We start from the raw sequence: 24,570 nt of genomic DNA on the forward strand, positions 1-24,570 counted from the left end.
ATTCCACACAGCACAAACCTCTAGTAACCAAATCACATTTAGCAACATGCAAAAGAGGAAAAACAACCTCAATACAGCGACCAGCAGCCTCACCAAGCCACTAGTCTGACTGCAACGCCAAACACTTGCACTCTCACACCACGCCATCCACCCAAATCAAGAAAAATTGTATTTAAAAAAAGTTGTTTTCTTTTGAAAGAAATTTTTGTACTCAATGTAAATGATTGCTTCCAATCTCATGATGAAATTTTTTTATCGTTAACAAGCTTGGGTAATGTGTCAACTACCATTGAACTGTGTCACTAAATAATACAATAAGCAATGCATGAGAATGACACCAAGTGTGTTTTGAAAAATCTGCATCAATTTAAAATTATTGTTGTAAACCTAGCAAAGTGAGAACGTGTGCTAAAGAGGTAGAAAGCTTGATCACTTAAAATGCATTTTGATGTGCCCTTGTTCAAACAATTTTGTGCATTTTTTTTCATTTCTTTGTTCATATGCGATGCAAGGTAAGAGAAGCCTAACATGAACTTGTAGTAGAAATTGGCAGGACAGGAAGTTTGAGACTTGCTATACTCTAATAACTTATATTTTTGGATCCATGCAGTCTATCTTCATCAAAAATATTGCCCAAATTTTGAATCACCTTTGAACTAAATCAAAATTTCTCCAAGGTGGAATATGATTTGTGATAACACAATGTTTCTAGGATTTGTTGAATGTGATCAAGATTCTGCTACCAATTTTTTTGTATTTTAGTGTGCCATCCAAGTAAAGCATTATGAAATTGCATAGTTGACTAGAAATGTATAGAAGGTATGGTACCAGTATGGGAAGGCAAATGCACTGATTAGAATAAGTAAGTAAATGAATACAGGTAAGGCTGTATTATTTATAAATGTAGTAACCAAAACATGTGGGTACAGGGATATGATCTTTGTTAGTACAATGGAGTTTTTGAGTAACTAAGTGAAATAATTTGTGAATGTCTAATGTACCTTGATCAAACCAAATGCCATGACCAACTGTTCAACAAATCCCTCCTTGGACTTCAACACAGTTTTTGATATTTCAAATTTTCAATCAACTAGCTATGCAACCAATGCTAACCTCACTTCAAGTCAATTTTTTGGTCCAGCTGGTCATCTATTCATAGAATAAGATTATGTTCTTCACAGGGACCTAGTCCAATGCTTTGTAGCAAATAATGAAATATCACATCTTATCAAAAGCACAATAGAACTACCAAAGCTTAAGATGCTATGTCATATGTGCTCTTTGGTGTCAATCCTTGAATCTTACACTTAATTCCATCACTTTTGCAAAATATACAGCTGATACATATGGACCAGGTATAATTATTAGACAAGGTACAAAGAGATTAAAGATGTTAAGTACCATAAAATGCTTTACCCGACAGTGGTGCAGCACTCCCTATGAATTTTGAAGAAATCATTGTATCATGCTACGATTTTGTACACCGTGTTGTGATCTCTAATTTTTGCAATAGATATAACCATGTGAATTATATTCTTTCTTCTTCGGGCTTGATCATCAAGAGTACAAAATTCCTAGTTTGGCCACTCACCTACCTGCACTGTTTGTATAATCTAGGAAACTTTGGTAGTAAGGATCGCACCTCATATTCTACAGCATTGGTCTTCCAAAGAGATAATGGTGCTTTGAAGCCTTGACTTCTTCAAAAAATGCTACACCAAAAAACTTAACCTTTAAAAGGGTCAATAGCATTAAATAGGCAGCATTGTAGGTTAACATGTATATCCTTGCCAACTATGTATTGTTGAGATCGACTGTCATAAGCAGGTTCAACATGTTGACAAAATCTGCAAAAATCCCTCCTATCTATAATGAACTGTATATCCCTCCTATGCACCCACATCTATGAATAGTACGAGTTAATCTTCCTCCTTTGTTGTGAGGGAGGTACATGTGTTGCAGAGATGGTAGGACTAGGATCTACTCCAGTGATTTGGATTGTTTTTTCTAGCACAGTCAATATCGTCAATGTTGGAGGTATTGTTTCAGGCTTTCAGCTAATCCTGCTTGTCTAGCATGAGGTTCTTCTTTAAATTTTTAATTTGCTTTTACAAATGTCCCACCACTTGTCCATGTTCTTTGGTGACTTCTCATATGGAAGGATCTTCTTTGAAGGAAGTTTGGATAAATGGTTCTTACCCAATGAGACCATAAAATTATTGGACATTGAATTTGTTTTTAATAGGTGAAACCAAGCAGGTCCATCACTCAATTCAATCTACACGTGCAAATGGTAAAAGCCCATCCATTCACCTCTATGTCGCACCAAAAGGGTTTGCCTTACCTGCATGGGCATTCATTCAAATGCTTTTAGAAGAAGTTACAGCTAACTACAATTGTTTCATAATAGAATAAATCAAAAGACTATAGCCTGTATATTTTGGTTGAAGCTAAGCATCGTGTTTTACATGATTAGGAATTTAGGTGCAAATAATATTACAAGTTAAACAATAGGATGACTGCTGACTTTCTTCTTAAAAAGTGTTAAGAAGCTAACTATGTGGACACTGAAAACCTGATGGCAAATAAAGAAGGATGGAACAGTTATGTATTGTTCCACAGCACTTTGCTACAGTTTCATACTTTGAAACACTAAACTAAATTCTATGTTTTGTTTATAGATTTATAATCCTATATTTAGTTTGTAGATGCCCCCATGCACCACCTTATCACATCATACATGACATGGTCCACAGTCCCATTAACAAACTTGCTAGCCATTCACAAATATTATCGTAACGTCATCCTTACTTCCCAATCAGACATATGATAAAGGCAGAAACTTTGCATTATTAACAAATGGTTACAAATAAGTGTCTTTATCTACTGGAGCCATTCAAGTTCATTCCATAAGCATTATACACTAAATCCAAATTTTGATTTCTTGTGTGCAGATCAAGTCCTCCATTGACAGCACCCAGATAGAAACAATTGTTGTTTTTCTCTCCTACAGATAATTAACATAGGATTATGAAGGATCCCTACTTAAAATTGGAAAAAGGAAAACAGAAACAGAGGAAGATCATACCTCGTAAACTAGGATCCCGAGGAGTAGGAATCTCCTGATCTGATGGTGAAGTGGTAATGTTGTCTTTTCTCAGCTTCTCATTAGTATTCTTGGTTTTAGAAGCAGCTGGCGAGCTTTCTGCACTATCATTTACTAATGTTAAGGACTTGAGATCTATAACCCTGCATTGAAACACATGAAAAAAAAAATTAACTAGCTTAGTAATCACATCATGACTATTGCAATTAAATTAAATATAGTGAAACCATAAAGCTGTGAAACACGCATGGCTTTTATGGATTCAACCATTAACAAGAAATTCTAAATTTGCATCCTGAAGTTAATGCAATCTATCACAAAATACTGCACAATTCTCTGTCAAAGCAATCAAATTAGACGTACAGATCGATTTAACTAGATGACCCCATTTAATATGTTGCATAAACTGGTGTATTATCAACTCTAATACAATGCTATCAGAATCGAATGAGCTTTTTAAGTGCCATTGACCTGCTTTTGGTCATCTGATAACATTAATATAATTTCTCTCTTTCTATCTTTTATTCTGTTATAAAATTATAAATGTTTCTCGATCACTAGATTAGGATGTGCAGAACAGTTGTTAGTTGTTTTCTTCACTAAAATTGGCTGAGACACGCTAAATGTCAACTTTGTGTTCCATAATTATGAGATAAGAAAAGCATTATTTATTTGCTTCAAAATATCAAGAAAGAAAAACCGCAAAGAAAAGTGCTGTATTTTCAATGTAAATTAATATTGAATGCTATGCACAATCCCTAGAGTTGAAATAATTAAAACTTTCAGAGATTCTCAGTTATATCAACCAGGAGTGAATAATAATTTTAAGAAATTCATGAAAATATCCTTGCATCATAAAATTAAAAGAGAGATTCATTATTACCCAATTCCTAAAGGATCAACCAGGTCACTTCCTCCTCCACGTGTCAGAGAATCTAATGCCACCATCGGCTTCCGAGGAAGCGACACACTCTTTCTCGTTCGTGATTGTCCTGCAGGGGCTGCCCTAGCCTCCCGCATTTCTCGTACTCTACGGGCAAGCTGTTGCATAATTTAAACAAAAAAAATTGAAACTAGCATTGAAATCTATCAAAATAAGAAAGCAGAACAAGGTTATCAAAATTTCATCAAAAAAAAAATCAGCTTTTAAGAAAAAACAATATCGATGTAGCATTCAATTTTAGCAAGACAATAACCAAAAAGCAAGATAATTAAAAGATTTCAACATCTCCGTTTTTAGGAAAATCATTGAAGGTTGCATTAAAATCTACTGATAAACGATGCCAGAACAGAATCATTAAATAATTGAAAATTGCCTCCATTAAACAAATACAGTAAAGCTAGCACTGTAATTTATCAAGACAATAAGGCAGGACAATATTACTTAAAAGACTTGAATAATACACCAGATTTTAAACAAAAAATGATGAAGCTAGCAATGAAATTTATAGAGAAATGAAACTAAAATAAGGATAATAAAATTTTAAGAGTTTATAAGCCAAGAGCAATTACAGCGACCAATAAGATAAGAAATTTTGAAGAGAATGGAGCAACCACAGGGTTATTAAGGGACCTGCACAATCTTTTAGCTTTCACACAAAAAAGATAAACTCACACCAAAATTTACTCTGAAATGAAGGCCAGAAAAAGATTATAAAGAGATTAGAACAAATCTTTGGCTTTTAATAATGATAAAGCTAGAATTAAACCTTCAGAAACAAAAAGACAGAGCAATGTCATTCAAATAATTGAAGAAAAGTTGGCTTTGAAAAGCTGGCACAGAAATGTACCTACAAAAGAAAGTACCACAAAGTTATCTACTGAGATAAGAAGAACAAGATTAGTTAGAGATTCTAACAGCACATTGTCTTTAAAATGGGGTAAAAAGCCAGAATTAAATTATTTGAAGTTTTGAACACCGTTTTGGATTTTAATCAAAAAATTAAAGCTAGCTAGCAGAGAAATTTACCAAGACAAGAAGACAGTTAAGATTATTAAGAAATTTAACAATATTTCGGTTTTTGATTAAAAGTGATAAAAACTAGCACTGAAATTTACTGAGGTAGAAAAACAGACAACAATTATCAAAAGATTCAAATGGTATCCTGGATTTTTGAATTTTTTTGTAAACCTAGCACTGAAATTTACTGAGATAACAAACCAGAACAAGATTATTAAGACATTTAGAAAACTTTTCATCTTCAAACTATGATAAGAAGTTAGAACAAATAAATGTGAACAATATTTTGGCACTTAAATTTAACAATGCAACAAATCATAACAAAACAATTAAGATATTTGAAGAATATTTTTATTTTGGCTTTTATTGAGCAATGATTAAGCTAGCATTGAAAATTACAGATATAAGAAATCAGTACAAAATTATTTAGAGATTTTAACATCATCTCATCTTCAATCTGCTAAAAGAGGCCATAATTAAGAGATATGAACAATATTTCGGCACTAAATTTTACCAAGCCAGGAATCAGAACAAAAATTTGTGAAATTTGAACAACATTTGGCTTTTACTAAAAACATTGATGCCACCACTGAAATTTATGGAGATAAGAGACCAACACAAGAACATAATGAGATCAGAATAGCACCTTGTCATTAGACAGGGATAAGAAGTCGGAATAAAGACTTGATGAGTATTTTATTATTTTAAATAGTAAAATTTACAGACAAGAAAACAGAACAAGATTGTTAAGGGAGTTGAACATATTTCAATTTTTACACTGAAAAGTTTTGAGACAAGACGAAAGAAAAAATTTATTACTATTATTAGATTTGAACAATATTTCAACTTTCAATACAGAAAAATAATGTTAACACTGGTATTCAAGGAGATAAGAAACCAAATTATTGTACAGAGAACTGAACAGTACCTTGGACTTTAAAAGATAATGCTTACAATAAGAAGCCATAACAACACTATTGAGAGATTTTAACAGCTTTTGGCTTTAAAACTATTCACCTAAATATGAAAGCAGAAGAACTTTATTAGATATAGACTATAAAGGTAGCAACGCACTAACAATATAGTTAATAGATTAGAACAAAATTTCAACTTTAAAGACCAGTCACTAATACGGACAGGGATAAGAGTCCAACGAGAATATTAAGAAATTTGAACAACTCCTCAGATTCAACTTAAAAAGTGATAAACCAGCTCTGAAATTAACAGAAAGAAGAAGCTGGAGCAGGATTGTGATATAGATTTGAACAATATGAATAAGCCAATTGGACAATGTCCTGCTATTAAAGATTTAATGTTTCCACAGTCACGGGATGAGCTCAAACAGTAAATCGTGAAACTTTTATAGTAGAGACCTCTCTTAATTCCCCAGGAGACATGTCATATGTTCAATGTACAATTGTTTGAATGTTTGATTGGGTAAACTACCACATCTAATCCTATATATAACTTAACCTAATGAAGGAGGCCAGGTGCGAGTCCCGGGTGAAATTGACCGAAAAGATTACCCCTAATGCATCCCTAAGTCATGGCATCCAAGCAGGACAGCCCCAAGGAAATTTGCATAGCTAGCATCGAAATTCAACTGGACAAACAGGCAGAAGCAAATAATTACAAATTTAGAGAGATACCTCGGCTTCGTCGACGCGCTTCCAGCTATTGGGCTCATCGGCGTCCCAGGTTGCATGATCGCTGTAATTACTTCTACTACCGCTTCCTCCTCCTCCTCTCCTCCCTATGAAACGTGAGGATCCTCCTGAACCTCCTCCTCCTCCGCCCAGCGGCGCATCTTCATCCTCCGATGAAATACTCAACAGCTCCACTTCAGACTCCTCCTCCTCTTCCACGGGAGGACGTCCTTTGGGCGCTTGTTGTTGCTGTTGCTGCCGCTGCTGCTGTCTCTTGGCGGCAGGCATCGGTGGAGGGGCTAATTTCGCTGGGGGTTTCACTTGCTTCGGAATGGGGCGGTTATAATTCAAATCGCGTTCAGCCTGCTCCTTCAACGCCATCTGAAGCAGCTCCTCCTCCTCTAAGTCATCTTCCTCGCTCGACATCGCCTCGCTTTAATTTCTTCCTCCTCCGCTCTGAAGGGTTTTATTGTTTTCACTGGTTTTCTCCGGATCTGATGATTAGCCTGCGATTGAACGCAGTGGCGATCGGAGCAACCAGTCAAATGCGGATTTATTTTCCTTTTTTTCTTTCTACATACCTTGTTGCAGTAGAAAACGATAATTTTGTTTGTGTTATTGCTGACACATATTGCATGTGTACCGGTGTGAAGTGTGTTTTTTCAGTGAGGAGACGAGATTCGATCGCGAGGCCCCGGAGAGGCAAATCGGTGGAATTAGATCCAGAGCAATTTACTCTTTACCTGTTCCGAAAGCATGATTTTACTTTTCCCGAGAGAAATACTCGATTGAACATTTTTCAAAGGATATTGTGTGTGTTGGCAAGTCAAGTCAAACGTTAGAGTAATTAAAATCATTGCCGTGCTCCACGATGCTGTGTGCCCAAACAGGCCAGATGGAGTAGGGACACTTGTAAGATGAACTCGGTTAAAATCTATTCGATTAGTCTTGAGTTTGCGTTCATCTCTTATTATTTGAAGAGGGGAACAGCTGAGAGGTTCAAGTTCACTTGCCCAAGCAGGGGAGAGATGGAATGGGAACATTTATTAAGATGAATTTGGTTTAAATTCATTTTATTAGATTTGAGTTTGTGTCCATCTCTTAATATTTGAAGAGGGGAACAGCGGAAAGGTTTCTAGTTCATTTGTTCAAAGAGGCGAGATGGAGTGGGAACACTTATTAAGATGAACTTGGTATAAACCCACTCCACAAGCCTTGAGTTTGTGCCCATCTCTTAATATTTGAATAGGGGAACAACTAAGAGGTTTCTAATTCACTTGAATTTTTTGGGGGATTAATTAAATAAATGTAATTGTTGAAGTAATATTTAGTTTCACTATTGAAAAAGGTAATGTTTCTCTGATAAGGAAGATAAATGATCATTTTTTTTGTTTTTGAAATTGGACTTTCTCTTTTGGTTTAAATCTTATTAGTGTTCTTTTATCATTAGGTATTTTTAATTCTTTAACTCTTATTAGTGTACATTGTTGTGATTTAGTTTTATTTTTGTTGAGTTTGCTAAGAATTTGTTGAATTCGGGTGAGCATCTAATATTTTAAATATTTAGTTGTTTTGTTGCATTAGTCATGGCAAGGGAGTGTCTTGAAACTTCTATTAGCATGATAATTGAGTAATTAATTGTTATTTTTTATAGATTTAGGTATAATAGTTTGTAATATTGACTTTATTTACCTCTACCCCTCCCACCCCCATTCTTGTTGAACTACATGCATACCAAAAACTACTTAGTTTGTGAGATAAGTGAATTTAATGAAAATTGAATACTATATCAAATTGGATGGCAAATATGGGATCATTAATATGTAGTGACTTCACAAAGGTGAAGGAAAGAAAGAAGATAATTTTGGTTTACAAGGTGGAAGATAGTTATGTATAAGTGTTCTTGGGGCAAACAAAGTGACACGGATTCGAAAGACAAATAATTGCACCGCAAGTTATTGTTATGGACGAGACATCAATAGCATTTCCAACAGAAACAACCCCATTAGTGGAGGAAATGAATCTAGTAAGGAGCCATCTTGGGCCCTAAAATATTAATTGTCAAAGTGAATAATGATATGGTGGAAACAATAAAAGAAGAATAAGAAGGTAGGTTTAAAAGCATTGGAATACTATTTGTTTGTCTAGATAAAGATGCCTTGTCATCTAGAATTTTTAGGAGTTGGTTATGAAATATAGGAAAAATGATTGTCGACTAACACATCCATTAACCTAGAATAAATTCATTTTTCCCATACAACATTATAAAGGAATGAATGGGTGTGACTACTATCACAGAGAAGAACCAAGTTGTCGTAGATTCACCTTCTTGTTGTTGGTTGAAATGTGATTGGAATTGATTATGTGTGTGAATGAACTAGGGTTAATGATAGCAAAATGATGACTTTCAACAATAATAGTAAATTACATAACATTTTAAAAGAATACACAATAAGCCATATTTGGAATAAGATGTAGGGAAGAACTTGGATCTGCACCGAAGTGGAAAGTGTCAAACTAGTGTGTTTGGCTCCCTAGTTTGAGGTGTCTGTGAGTGACAAAAAGGAGCAAAAATGCACTCAAGAGGTCTTGTAGGTTTGCCTTCTAAATACAGGCAAAAATAGTTGAACACATGTGTTGGGCACCCTAGTCTAGGTATTTTTGTCTATTCAAAAGTTGTTGCAGCCTATGATAGTCTACTCTACAATCCTATAAACTTTTCATTGATAGATTTGAGGCTGAACACACAAAAAATAAGGAAAAATGCTTGTGTTGTATAGGGGCTTCCTTAAGTCAGAACCTATGTTGGTGTTCCCACCTCTGCGATAGTTATGATTGGCAAAATAAAGTGTGTGCCCTCGAGAGGACATAGGCAAAATAATAATGAAATGTTGAAAGAAAATGATTATACCTTAGGTATGAAACTCTCTCATGGAGATTCACATAAAGGTGGTGATGCAATGCTCTTTATGGAAATCTTGTAAATGTTAATGCAATAACATGATAACAAAACATTAAAAACATGAAATCATACATGAGTGTTGAGTGGTGTAGTCTACTACTCTATATGTTGAATACTCATATTTGAAGTGTAATGCCCTTCAAAATAGCCTAGAAAAATATAACCATCTAACTACAAATACAGATAATAATTTTCTTTTAAAACATCATTATCTAATGCAACATAAGCAACTAGAATACTCAAATGCATTAAACATCCATATACTAATATGCACATAATCAACTTTAAGCATAATCCCCATGTGAACACATTACACAAGCAGAAATAAACACAACTTGTTAAATACATTCCCTGGGGTATCTCAATGCCATTACTTAACTACCATTTACTCCCTTCAATTACCAATGAAATCAACATAAAATAAAATCCATTAAACTAAGACATTATAATATAACCAAATACCATGAACATGTTCTAATATATTTCAAATGCCATTAATCCCCAGATTCATTTTAAAGCACCAATCCAAATGTTCTTAATTCCTAATTTTCTTATGCATTGTCATTCCTACTCTACTAAAACATCTCCTATCACCATTTAGACCATTCCCATAAATAAGATTATTCATTTATATCAGCTTCGTACCAATGCATAACCATAACCAAAAGATAAGCACATAAGGGAAGTAACTTCATTAACTATTCCATCCAATAGTAATCCAAGATATCATAAATCCAAATTCTTATTACCACAAATGAGCACTATCCAAGATACACATAGATCTAACAAGGAATATAACAACACATGCTATTACAAGAATCATGATCACAACCCTTGATACATTACTTCCATTACATATGAATATGATATCCTTTTATACCACATTACATAGTTCTCAATCCATTTGTACTACTACCTCATGAATCCTATAAATGCAAATGCCACATGAATCACAATACATCAATCTACTCCAAGAATCCATAGTTGAAAAGAACCCACATCCACGCACAAGAGTATCGAATGAAGAACATCCCAATGGAAGAAGGCATCAAACCACCCGACCATGTGGAACCACGAGGAACCACCCCCCGTGCTACGAAGATGACACAAGATCCCACACACACTCTAGATCTAGGTTGACACCTAACAACCAAGGGAAACAACCATAACCAGCTTGAACGACAACCACAAGAACGATACTCCAACACATCACATGGCTAAATCAAAAGCTCAAGACATAAAACATAAGACCTCCAAAGGCACAACAACAACAACAACAACAACAAAGGCATAAGGAACTAGGATCTACATGTAGGGAAGAGTATCATCACATGCTATCACCAAAACAAATAAGGATACCCTAGGTAAGGGGAGTTGCAGCTCCCGGTTCCCGACATCCATGATACACATGTGGAATCGTCTCAACCTTTGAGGAAATCAAGGGAGTTCAGTTTATCCGGTTACCAAATCTTCCCAAACCTCATCCTAATTCCAATACTTTAGGCCATGATATGGGGTACCACAAATACATTTATTATCTTATTAAGATGAGTTACTACTACCCAGCCCACCTAAGATTAACTTATTATATTATCACTTGATTATTATTATAAACTCCCAATGAGCTATCCAAATGGTATAGACCCTGGCTCCTCACACAAGGAATCCTAACGGTATATTCCTTGTGACCTCGACAAACTCATGGCAGCCCAATCTCCCTAATCATGCTCCTAGACCTTAGGGTAACAACATATACAAATACAAGAACAAGGGCTCCCAAAGAATAACCCGGATAACCAAGGTTTCCAATCACAATGAATATCAACAATACAACACATCAATACCAATATATCAGCCATATAGGCAACATGGAATCATATAGTAATCCAAAGTCCACAAATATCAGTATATACAAAGGAGCCCAATGCAACAACAAGGTATCAAACATCTTGTTTATCACATAAGAATGTCAATAATCAATTTTACCCAATGATGCAGTCTCAGATCACCTCAAGACACACAATGAACACCAACATAGCCTCTAGACTGTCAAAACATCAATCAGAAAGCTAAGAAATGACTCAGAGAGCCGAAAACTAGCACAGAAGACCAAATAAGAATTCTAGAGCTTTTACTCACTAGAATAGCGCCTTCACTATAAGATTCAACACCTCAGTAAACAAGATTAGTGCATCCATTAGGCTCTGTAGCACATTTGACTATCAGTATAGTGCAAATGATGGACAGAGAAATGCATACAACATTTTATATAGCGCATGTATAACTCAAAACAACACTTTCAACATTTCTTGCAACACGTGCACATCCTAAAACAACACATTCAAACATTATGATAGTGCATATACACAGACTTGTAGTGCTTTTGACACAAGGGATAGCACATATGCAGAATTAGCGCATATGACTCAGGAAATGGAAAAATAAAGATTACAATCAAGTCCAGTAAATCTATAAGACTACCAGACACACTAAAATAAACTCAAATAGGAATGCAATGCTAATAATAAACCAAAGGACTAGTTGCAATATCAATAATTAATTCAGTACATGAGATCATTTCTCAAAATGCCAAAGACAAGACTCCCAACATAACGCGGTAAAATCCTTTTGCAGAGTACAACAAATAAAACTCTCTAAACATATAGACATCGAGGAAATGCATCAAGACAAGCACATCACAACTACAATGCTTCCTGAAACTACATAGCCGAAAGGGCCAAGAATAATCATGGCGGACATAGAGAACAGACTCGAAGCCATTCACGACAATAATCTAGAAACAAACATTAAAACTATAGCCCCCATATATAATGTTTATCAACTATATTTTTAATCTCACAACAATATCGATTTCCCAGCCCCGCGGGCAATCTTCCACAATCACAAAGAAAACATTATTTTCAAAATAAAATACAGAGGGATTAAAATCTCCCAACCTAGACCTAAAGTTATGGAAGGACAAATAAATCTGATGAAATGCAACAATATAACAATCAAAATCCAAGCCAAGCCAAATCCCCACAATCCAAATTCATGGAAATATTTTATCAAGCAACAGTATTCCAAAAAATCTCTCGCAGGCCAACCCCACAACAAACTCAGGAAATTTAATATATAGAAAATCATATCCAAACTATAGAATATGTCAACCAATCAAAATAATCTATTAAAATATATTTCATACCAACCCCTACCTCAATTAGAGGCAATATATATTAAAATAATATTATTTAATCTTACCAAGCTCACAACCAATAGTAAAATAGGGTAGGTAGAATAAATAATCAATTGATAACCCAAAGGGGTAAAAAAGGGAGAATAATAATATAATCAACCTGTGATAATGTCAATCTCTTTGCTCGCATAATCAGCTAATACCTAGACTTCATCAGATACTTTTTGATCAAGTATCTCAAGTCTCAATGGGTAAAATCAACTCACACACACCTAGACTACAACAGGCACTAGGTCCTCCTACAAACACAATCATGTGACAATGCCAATCTCTTTGCTCACATAATGAACTAATACCTATACTTCATTAGATACTTTTTTATCAAGTATCTCAACTCTCAATGGGTAAAATCATCTCCCACACACCTAGACTACAACAGACATTTACATCAATTTCCTAGTCTCAATAGGTACACCGAGTCTCGAAAAATGCAACAAATGATCCTAAACAGCAAACTGACATAATAAAATAAGCCAAGGCATAGTAAAATATAAAGGCCCAATTAAATAATTAAACCATAGGACCCAAATAAATAATTAAGCCACAACTATATAAATAAATAATAAATCCCAAAAGGCTCAAATAAATAAACCTTAATAAATAGCAATAATATAAAATCATTAATTAAATATAAATCCAAAAGACAAACATTAATGAATAGTAAATCCCAAATAATAATCTCTCATTAATATTAAATTTTAATGCCAACCATTAATTTAGTTTATTATTATAAACTATTTAAACCAATTAATTTATTAATAATTTAATTAACAAATAATCACAACTCCTCAAGGCAACCCAACATAGGGAATACCACATGACAACTCTAAACAACTCTAACCACAATACAGGGACTAATAGGATACCAACTTAAACCTAGAGTGTAGAATGGGATCTCATGTCACCTTCGATCAACTTTTCATTGGGATGAAGACATGCTCAGACTTGTGAAGCCAGGTGGAGTCGATGTCTGGTACCTACAAACTTGTCACCACCAATACACATACAACAACATATACAACAACATCTATCATAAAATAAATAGACAAGTGAAAGGGAATCGCAACATCATTTCATGTTCATGAATGAGTGGTATGGCATCATTCCTATCACGACCACAGTAGAAGACAACCACGACAACCAAGCACTAACATAATCATCATATCAATTATATCCATGAAGTGAGGTTAGCACATAATATGATATCATCAAATCACCATAAGCATATATAAACCTCACATATAAAATGAGTACATATAGAACATCAATTATGAGCCCATCATCATAATAATCCATAAATATCATCATCCATAAGAGACCATAATATCAACTGCAATATGATATGTCTATCATCAATCATGAAGTATTGATGTCATAGGTAAATCCATAAACATCTATCAAAAGCATCATATAATAGTCTAATCTATATCAATATAGTCCATCGATGCACAAAAAGGAAAGATGAATCAAGGAGGGGCACTACATGAAGTGCTTGCTCAACTAAATTGTTACTTATAATTTCTTAGACCTTATGAATGATATAAGATGTGCTTTATATAGGGATCAAGAGGTGTTTTTTATTAAAAAATGTTGACATAAAATGGTCAAGTACAAAAATTGAGACTAGATTTCAAATTGTGAAGTCGACACTTGCAATGGTAGCAATTTTGATAGATTTTGGCAGGACTGTAGAGTTGGGTGCCCTTGTCCCGCCAAAATAGGCTCTTCAAAATAAAAACACGAGCGTTGAGGATTGTGATATTAGATCTATTCCTAATTTTTTCATTTGATGATAGCTAAGTTGCAAAATTAACAATGAAGTTTTAGAGTAGAATAGGGCCTAGAAAGGCTTAGAATTATATATTGAATGCATAGTAAAGTAGGTGCCACATAGAGTGTGAAATTGTAAAGAGATACAATTTATGACATTACAAATTGTTAATGTTTAAGGAAAGAAAACATGAATATATGTGCCTTTTTCACAATGATTTGATAGGGTCTATTTATAGTCTTCTCTAAAAAAATCTAATATGCAAAAGAAAGTTTTGAATAAATATTTTAGAAAATAGGAAAAAATTGTGTTCAGCATTGTCTCTTGGAATCCAAAGTTTGAATCCTTTTAAAGTCCTTCTTAGGTTAATTCAAATATTGGTGGAAATTAACTATACACCCCTCCATTATGGGTCCATATTTCCCTTGAAACTCTTGGAAATGTGTTGAAAATGGAAAATACCATGTCTACCATACCTTGTATGAATGTTATAGTTTTGCTAGTTCTAAATCTTAAAAACCTCATTCCTAAAACTTTGTGCTTCAAATTGAGAACATGGTGATATAATGTGGAGTTTGAAAATTAGATGGATTAAACACATGGTTTCAATGTAAATATGATATTGATCAAAGAATATATTACCTAAAATATATGTCTCTATAATTTAAGAAAACCCCTCTATCTAAGGAAAATGTTGGAAATGTCCTATAGACAAGTGAGAAAAATAATGAAAAGGAAAAAAATGTGGATGCAGAGGAACTTGTAGGATATATTGTTGTTCGAATTAAGCCTACTACGAATAAAGTGAGACTATAAATAATGGGGATTAGAGTAGTATGGGGAATAGTGATGAAATCTTGCAACAATAATAAAACATTCTTGCTTAACTCCAAGAGAGAGATGTATGCAAACAAGTATTCAAAATTCACCATATAAAAGAATAGACAACCATACCATCAAAATGACACAAGATATACCATAGAAAAACACACTCTTTAAAAACGTCCACACTCAATGTACTATTTAATAATGAAACATTGCAATACATATATAGAGGACCTCAATGAATACTTCTAGAACATCAAGCTCCTCCAATGAATTATCCTTGTGTCCAATCAAAATGGGTAGCCATACAACCATACATCTTGTTTTGTGCTTCACATGTGCACTTATAGGAGAGATCAATCAACCATAGCCAACGAATAAAATGTTATGATAGCCAACTAGTTAACCTGAACTACTACTCATGTTATGGCTTTTATGGAGATAAAATTAAACAAAAATACAAAGTGGTATTACCCAAACCACATGCCTATACCATGACCTTACAAAACCATGTTCCCCTCATTTACTTTTTGGTACTAAATTTTCCCTTTTGGTAATATTTTTTCCTAATAAATATCTTTCGAATCTACAATTAACATCCTAAATATATAATTGATGTTAAAATCCAACTTTACAAGTGGACCCAAATAAATATTTAATGTGGCTAAATGCATCTTCAAAATACAACACAAATAAATATTTGTTTTACATAATTGAAATAATTTTTATGTATGCAAGGTGTACAATGCACCTGAAAAGAAAAAAAGACTGACTTGCAAAAAACAGAAGGATTTCACAAAATACAAATGGCAAGGATGATCAAAGGGTAACACATGGCAGTCGGGATGGCAAAAAAAGATAAATAATGGGATGTTAAGTTGGCAAAATCACCAAACAAAGTTGAGAAGACAACACTTGGAAAAATGGGGTTATCTGACCAAGGAGATACTAAAATTTGCCATTGGTGCCAATAGAATACTACTAGGTGGATTTTCTAAGGAAGGCCAGAATGAGCATATCCAATAGGACAAAGCATCTCGAGATAATCCTAGGCATAGAAGGCCCCAGAACTAGGAGGGGAGACTAGCAACAAAGAAGGGAAATTGGAGAGCTCCCCTAGACAGTCGAAGTGAGGCCTCTGTTATTTCATCAAAAATCCTTTAACTTACATGGATCACTTAGGCTCTTGTGGGCTTTTTGCAAAGTGGAGTGGATCTAGTAATCTATCCGAGAGGATCATCAACTGGTGGAAAAAAAGCTTTGGAGATCGAGTAAGCGCCAAACTGATTTCCCAAGATCTTTTCTCATTGAGTGCCTGGATAGATTTCTAAAACAAGAAATTTTGTTTGAGAAACCATTATTATTTGAGGGTTTTTATTTATTTATAACAAACCGGGAATCAAACTTTGATTCCAAAAGGCATAACATTAGGAGATTTCCACAGTGGGTTTTCTTAGCAGGCTCCCCCCCTAAATATTGGAATTTCAATGCCCTTGGCAGGATTGGGAAAGCCCTTCGATCTTTCATTGGGATAGAAGAAGAATGCTTCTTTGGAAAACTTGGAGCAGAAGTGAAAATCCTAGTTGACATGGATCAAGATCTTTGATATCTTGGTAACCTAGAAATCATTACAGAGGGGCAAATGGGTTTAGAAACTGGAAGTTGACATGAATCTAGAGCACAATACATGTGTTCTTGGGAAAGGGTTTGAAACTAGATGCCCCTCCAAAGTAGCATAGAGGGAGGAAGGTTTGTCTCCTCTTCCATTGGCAAACCCTAAAAACATAATACAAATGCCTAATATGAAGCAAACATAGGAGGTAAAAGGAAAAATCTCATTTGTGGAGAAAAGGAACAAGGACAACATTAAAAAAAGCAAAATAGTAAATAACTCTCCTCTCTGTATCAATGAACCACGATAGTTAGAGAAACTGACTAGCAATAAGGAGGTTTTGAGGCTTGGTGAGGCGAGCCTCCAAAAACAATACACACAACCAAAGATGGATTCAAGAAAGAGACAAGAAGAAGATTTGACTATCTTATTAGATGAAACTTTGGCATTGCAAAGGGATATCAATATACAATTAAGAGGGATTATCTCAAAATCCCCCCCCCCCCACCATGGTAGTAGGCATAGGATGTAGAGAGGAAAGAGAGACTTTGAATAATGGAGACAAATCTAAAGAATAACACGTGGAAGATGAGGACTTGGTTGAGAATAGAGAGCTTCAAGGGTTTGCACCAATAAATACAACTACCCTCCAAATGTCTCAAGTTCTTGAGGAAATTGGAAATGGTATGAATAAAAAAAATCATCAGCATCCAAGCTTAGGGATAATAGAACACCCTCATGCCAACATGCTTGCAAATGGGACGTGCAAGAAGAAGATAGGATTGCTTCTCTGGAGATGGAAGTGGTTTGTGATATTTTGGTTTTAATTGAGGTTCAAGAGATAGGAACATAACCTAATTAGGTGATGGAGGAGAACCACTAGATGGATAAACAAGTTGCTCTGCAAGCACTTTTCGGAGTTGATGATGTAGAGGCGGTAGTGTAGGAACTTCTTTTTGGAGGAATAATAAACATATCTACCAAGAGAGGATAGGATGAAAGGCCTAGGGATTTTTCAAATTCCCTTAAACAAAATCAAACTAGACTATGGGAAGATATCCCAGAAGAGGCATCAGAGAAAATCATTTGTGGAACTTGTTGGCAACAGGGCAACAACAATGCAGGAAAACTGAGAGTTGGGGGGGGGGGGGGTGAATCAGTTTTCAGCAAACTCAGACAAATTAACCTCAACTTTAGATTTGATCAATAACAATAATAACAAAAATAATCACCACATCAACAAAACATATAACATATGGATTTTTGATGTGGAAAACTCGATTAAGGTAAAAACCACGGTGGGAACCTGCCCACAATAAGATGATACTTTGCAATAGTATGTGTAAATATTATAATGAGGAACACACATGCATTCAGGTACACTTCCTAGAGCTCGTTGCTCAAAACAAGAAGGGCTACAACCTTGAGGAAGGCTCGCTGCCTTACAAAGATCGGACAACAATCCAGATTACATGAACCGAAAGAATAGCATCTCCAAATGTCTGATTACAGTTTTGGTTAAGCACATATACTCAAATTATACTCTTCACACTTTTGCACACTCTTTCTCACTTCTTTGAACATCTTCTTTGCTAATGAATGTTCAAGACAATATTCACACATGCAAATGCCTCTCACAAATGAATATTACATGTATTTGTACAATTCATCAACCTTAACCTTAAGGTCGGGTCAACACATAAGACCTAATTACAAAATTACATCACACGATACATAAATCCATAACCGAACTGATACAATGTCAACAAGGACATAACATAGACCCAAATCAAATCCTCAAACACACAACACCGCCAAATAATTTGCCAAGAACATCCACAACATGCTAAACCACCGAATATGTTGCATAACACAAAGAATTCCACCAGACCAATAAAATCTTCAATAATGCCCACCATGATCAACCCAAACCACCAAGACACATAGAACATGGTCAAAGAACATCAACAAGCAACATGAATTCCACTGAAATCACTGCAACACCTCAGATAACAAGATTCATCATTATCACCATCACTGGAGCTCAAGAACTCCAACTGACAAACTGAAAGATATGCTTGCGAAGTTCCAAATCATGAACGTTCCAAACACTCTCCAAAATCTACAATTCAAGATATCATCATTCTGGATAATATGGATCAAATACCACAAATCTACAACACTGAACACTAAAAAACCAGTCCACATATTGGACCTCATAAATTGATCAAATCACCACATAGCATCATGAAACTCATACTGAATCAACTAGAGATAAGTATCTCAAAACCCATTAATCCACATTAGCACATTTGCATCAAATCACCCAAACCAATTCTCTGCAATAGACCAATTCTCTGCAACACAGGAATATGTTGACATCAATGACAACAACACATTCCAACAACTCTAATATCCAACAATCTCCCCCTTTGCATTGATGGCAACATATTAATGTGAAAAATAATCAATGCAAATATAGAAATCAACAACCAACAATCTCCCCTTGAGAACATAAGGATTAGCTCCCCCTTAGACAAAGAAATAAAAAATACTTTAGGTTTTTTCACATCCTTCTCTCCCCCTTTGACATCAATACCAAAGACACATATAAATCATTACTCTCATGCATCTCTCCCTCTATATAAAGGCAATCTCTTTGCCTTAGGATAAACTCACAAATCTGAACAACTGAACCACACACTGACTACTCCCCTAGAGCAGCAATATCAACTCATCAATCTGGATAACAGAATAAGACAATGAAGTCCATAGGATCGATGCAATTCAATGCATCTAGTTCATAACAAGAGGGGAAATCACCCCTAACTTCTCTCTCAGATATACAAATGTCTCTGTAGGCAAAGGCTTAGTGAAAATATCTGCAATTTGTTCCTTTGTAGGTACATACTCCAATCTAACTTCTTTCTCATTCACCTTCTCTCTCAAGAAATGAAACTTGATTGATATATGTTTTGTCTTAGAATGCAACACCAGATTTTTAGAAATATTGATAGCACCAGAATTGTCACAATATACAATGGTAGGCTCGTTATAAACAACTCTAATATCCTTCAACATCCTTCTGCATCCAAATAACCTGGGTACAGTTGCTAGTAGTAGCAATGTATTCAACTTCTGCAGTAGATAAAGAAATAGAATCTTGCTTCTTACTTGTCCAAGCGACCAAATTCTTTCCCAAAAATAATTCTCCATTGGTAGTGCTCTTTTGGTCATCAACATCACCTGCCCAATTAGCATCAGTATAAGCATTTAAATTGAAATCATAATCTTTCGGATACCATAGACCATAATCAAATGTTCCCTTCAAGTATCTGAATATCTTCTTCACAACAATAACATGACTTTCTTTAGGATCAGCCTGAAATCTTGCAACAAGACATACATCATTCATAATGTCAGGTCTAGTCTGAGTCAAATATAGCAGTCCACCAATAATAGATCTATACAAGGTTTGGTTAGCCTTCATAGATTCATCATCTTTTATCATCTTACATCCAGTCACCATAAGAGTTCCAATAGGTTTGGAATCATCTAACCCAAACTTCTTCAACAATTCATTCACATACTTAGATTGAGATATGAAAATGCCTTTCTCAATCTGTGTAATTTGCAGTCCTAGAAAGAATTTCATCTCACCTATCATAGACATCTCAAATTCTTTTTGCATACCATTAGAAATTTCTTACTCAATTCATCATCTTCTCCAAAAATAATGTCATCAATAAAGACTTCAACAATCAAAATATTATCATTACCAATCTTGAAGTACAAATTACTATCAGCAGTACCTTTACAAAATCACAACTTCATCAAATACCTATCCAATCTAGCATACCAAACTCTAGGGGCTTGTTTAAGTCCATACAATGCTTTCTTCAATCTGCATACCATGTCTTCTTCATCTGTCAATGAAAATCCATCTGGTTGCTCAATGTAGACTTCCTCTTCCAATTCACCATTCAAAAAGGCTAACTTCACATCCATCTGATATACTTTGAATTTCTTATGAGCAACATATGCAAGAAATAGTCTAATAGCTTCAATTCTAGCTACCGAAGCAAAAGTCTCCTCAAAATCAATACCTTCCATTTGAGAATATCCCTTATATACCAGTCTTGCTTTGTTTATGACAACTTCTCCATCTTCATTCAGCTTATTCTAGAACACCCATTTAGTAGCAATTACATTCTTGTCCTTAGGTCTCAGAACAAGTTCCCAAGTTTTGTTCTTCTCAATCTAATCTAACTCTTCTTCCATAGCTTTTATCCAATTTTTATCTTCACAACATCTTTAGGCTCAATTTTAGAAATCAAACATGTCTCTTCAATATTAGTCCTTCTCCTAGTCATCACACCTTTATTTTTATCACCAATAATCTGATTCTCTGAATGATTTAGTCTTACATACCTTGGGGTCTTCTGATTATTCTGATTTTCAGTCTCTTGAACTTCTTCACCGACAACAACATCTTGAATTAATATCTCTTATGGATCACTCTACTTCATACTCTCAGTCTACACTTGCTTTGAAGTAACATCCTGATCATCAAACTCATATCTACATGCTTTGATTTGCCTCTCATGATTCTCATCAACCTTCAAATTCACAGTTTCCACTATCTTTCTCAGTCTCTTATTGTAACACTGGTAGGCTTTGCACTTAGTAGAATATCCCAAAAACATTCCTTCATCACATCTTGCATCAAATTTTCCTATATCCTCATCTCTTTTGATATAACATTTGCTTCCAAAGATTCTAAAATATCTAACTGTAGGAACATGACCAAACCATGACTCATAAGGGGTCTTACCACAATCACCTTTTATGTGCACCCGGTTGAATGTGTATAAAGAAGTGCTAACAACTTCTCTCCAATAGATATGTGAAACATTTCCTTCAATCATCATAGTTATAGCAGCATCCAAATTTGTTTCATTCTTCCTTTCAACAACTCCATTTTGCTGAGTGGTTCTTGGATAAGATAATTGTCTTCTGATTCCATGCTCTTCACAAAAGGAATTAAACTCACCAAAAGTAAATTCTCCACCTCTGCCAGACCTCAAACACTTCAACTTCAATCCTGTCTCAGTCTCCACTCTAGCTTTGAATATTTTGAATTTCTCAAGTGCTTCAGATTTCTCCCTTAGAAAAGTGACCCACGTCATTCTAGAATAGTCATCAATCGACAACATAAAGTATATGTCTCCCTACAAGATTCTCACCCTAAACAGTCCACATAAATCAGTATGCACATGATCCAATAATCCATTAGATGAATACAGTTTGCTTTTGAATAAAATTCTTGTTTTCTTTCCCAATTGACATTCTTTGCATACTCGATTAGTAGGCTTCACTATCTTAGGCAGATGTCTAATAGCTTTCATAGAACCTATCTTAATCATGCAATCATAATTAACATGACACATTCTTCTATGCCACAACCAACTCTCATCAATCTGAGCAATTAAACAACTTTTCTCACCAGTATTCAGATGAAAGATATTACCTTTAGTTTTAGTACCTAATGCAATCTCTATACCAGAGCTATTCAAGATCTTACATTTCCATTCTTGAATTGCAAATCATATCCCTTATCCACCATCTGTCCAACACTCAAAATATTATGCTTCAAACTTTCAACATATAAAACATCATCAGTATTATGCTTACCATCAAGAGAATACAACCTCTACCACAGATTACATAAGCTTTATTGTCTCCTAATCTTACTACACCACTATCATAATTCTCCATATTCACTAATTTATCTTTATCACTTGTCATATGATGTGAACAATCACTGTCAATCACCCATTCATCTTTCTCATTAATCTTAGCAGCCAAAGCTTTCTCTTCAACAATACAACTTGTAGAATCAACATATACCAGATCATCTTCCTTGATAGCAATGAACACAAATTCATCTTCAAAATTCCCTTTCTCAGACTCCTCATCTATCACAACTTCATCAACAACATAATAACACTTTTTCTGATATCTATACTTCCGGTTAGGATTATAAGGCTTATCATAATTTGACAATCTTTTAGCTGTTTCAAGACATCTAGAAGCAAAATGACCAATCTTATTGCATAAAAAACATTTCAAAGGCAACTTCCCTTCATACTTACCAACATCCTTAGGCAATCTTCAGACAATAAGTGCTTCAAGCTCTTCCAATTCTCTTTCCTGTTCTTCAATCTCTCTCATTTCTCTTTCATATCTGGATACCCTAGTTGAACTTTCTCTCGGATCATTCTTCTGCTTCCCGGATATAATAGCTTTAAATGCAATCTCAATTTTGCCATGTGATTCACCAAGTTCACTCAGATCAAAAGCAACATTCTTACCAACCAACATATCTCTTGTCATAGTTCTCATAGTCTGGATCTCATCAATAGCAACAACTTTGTGCTTATAAGAAGGAGGAAAAGATCTCAACACTTTAGCCATAATCTCATCTTCTTCAAGAACTCCACCGACACATCTGATGTTCAGCACAAGATCATTCACTTTAGTCATAAAGGATGAAATATTCTCATCTTCTCCCATTCTCAGCAACTCATATTTTCCTTTCAAGCTTTGCAATTTAGCAACTTTCACATGTTTATCTTCTTCATACAGGGTTTCTAGCTTCTCCCAAATCTCATGTGCAGTCTGCAATCTCATCACATTAGTCATCTTTGCATCACTTAGGGAACTCAACAAGGTTTCCTTAGCTCTTATATTATGTTAAGCATCCTTGATCTTAGCTGCAGTAACATGACCATTCACAGTAATAATGTATGCATTCTTTGTAATCTTCCAATAATCTTCTCTAAGGTAATTCAACTGCACTTCCATCTGGTTCTTCCATATATAGTAGTTAGTTCCATCAAATCTCAGACTCTCCTTCTTAAAAACAATAGCTACCCTCCCGAATCTCCCCAAGCAGTCAAGCTGCTTCCAGAGGATCTAGCTCTGATACCAATTGTTGGTAGAAGGACAACAACAATGAAGAAAAACTGAGAGGGGGGGTGAATCAATTTTCACCAAACTCAAACAAATTAACCTCAACTTTAGATCTGATCAATCACAGTAATAACAAAAATAACCACCACATCAATAACACATATAACATATGGATTTTTGACGTGGAAAATCTGGTTAAGGGAAAAACCACGGTGGGAGCTTACCCACAATAAGACAATACTTTGTAGTAGTATGTGTAAATATTACAATGGGGAATGCACATGCATTCAGGCACACTACCTAGAGCTCGCTGCTTAAAACAAGAAGGGCTACAACCTTGAGGAAGGCTCACTACCTTACAAAGATTGAACAACAATCCAGAATACATGAACTAAAAGAATCGCATCTTCAAATGCCTGATTATAGTTCCGGTTAAGCACACATACTCAATTTTTTC

General features: G+C 34.9%; 1 protein-coding gene across 1 annotated transcript in view; it reads right to left on the bottom strand.

The window, feature by feature from the left end:
- LOC131050885 (exocyst complex component SEC5B) overlaps positions 1–7,651 on the bottom strand; it is a 131,344-nt gene extending 123,693 nt beyond the window's left edge. Inside the window, exons 1-3 of the mRNA XM_057985178.2 lie at positions 6,716–7,651; positions 3,990–4,147; positions 3,089–3,249 (exon numbers count right to left, since the gene is read on the bottom strand). Of these exons, the coding sequence (XP_057841161.2) occupies positions 3,089–3,249; positions 3,990–4,147; positions 6,716–7,138 (742 nt within the window). The 5' untranslated portion in view covers positions 7,139–7,651. The remainder of the gene's footprint in view (positions 1–3,088; positions 3,250–3,989; positions 4,148–6,715) is intronic.
- Positions 7,652–24,570: the final 16,919 nt, after the last annotated feature.

This window comes from Cryptomeria japonica, chromosome 11 (genome assembly GCF_030272615.1).
Source record: "Cryptomeria japonica chromosome 11, Sugi_1.0, whole genome shotgun sequence".
Taxonomy (NCBI): domain Eukaryota; kingdom Viridiplantae; phylum Streptophyta; class Pinopsida; order Cupressales; family Cupressaceae; genus Cryptomeria; species Cryptomeria japonica.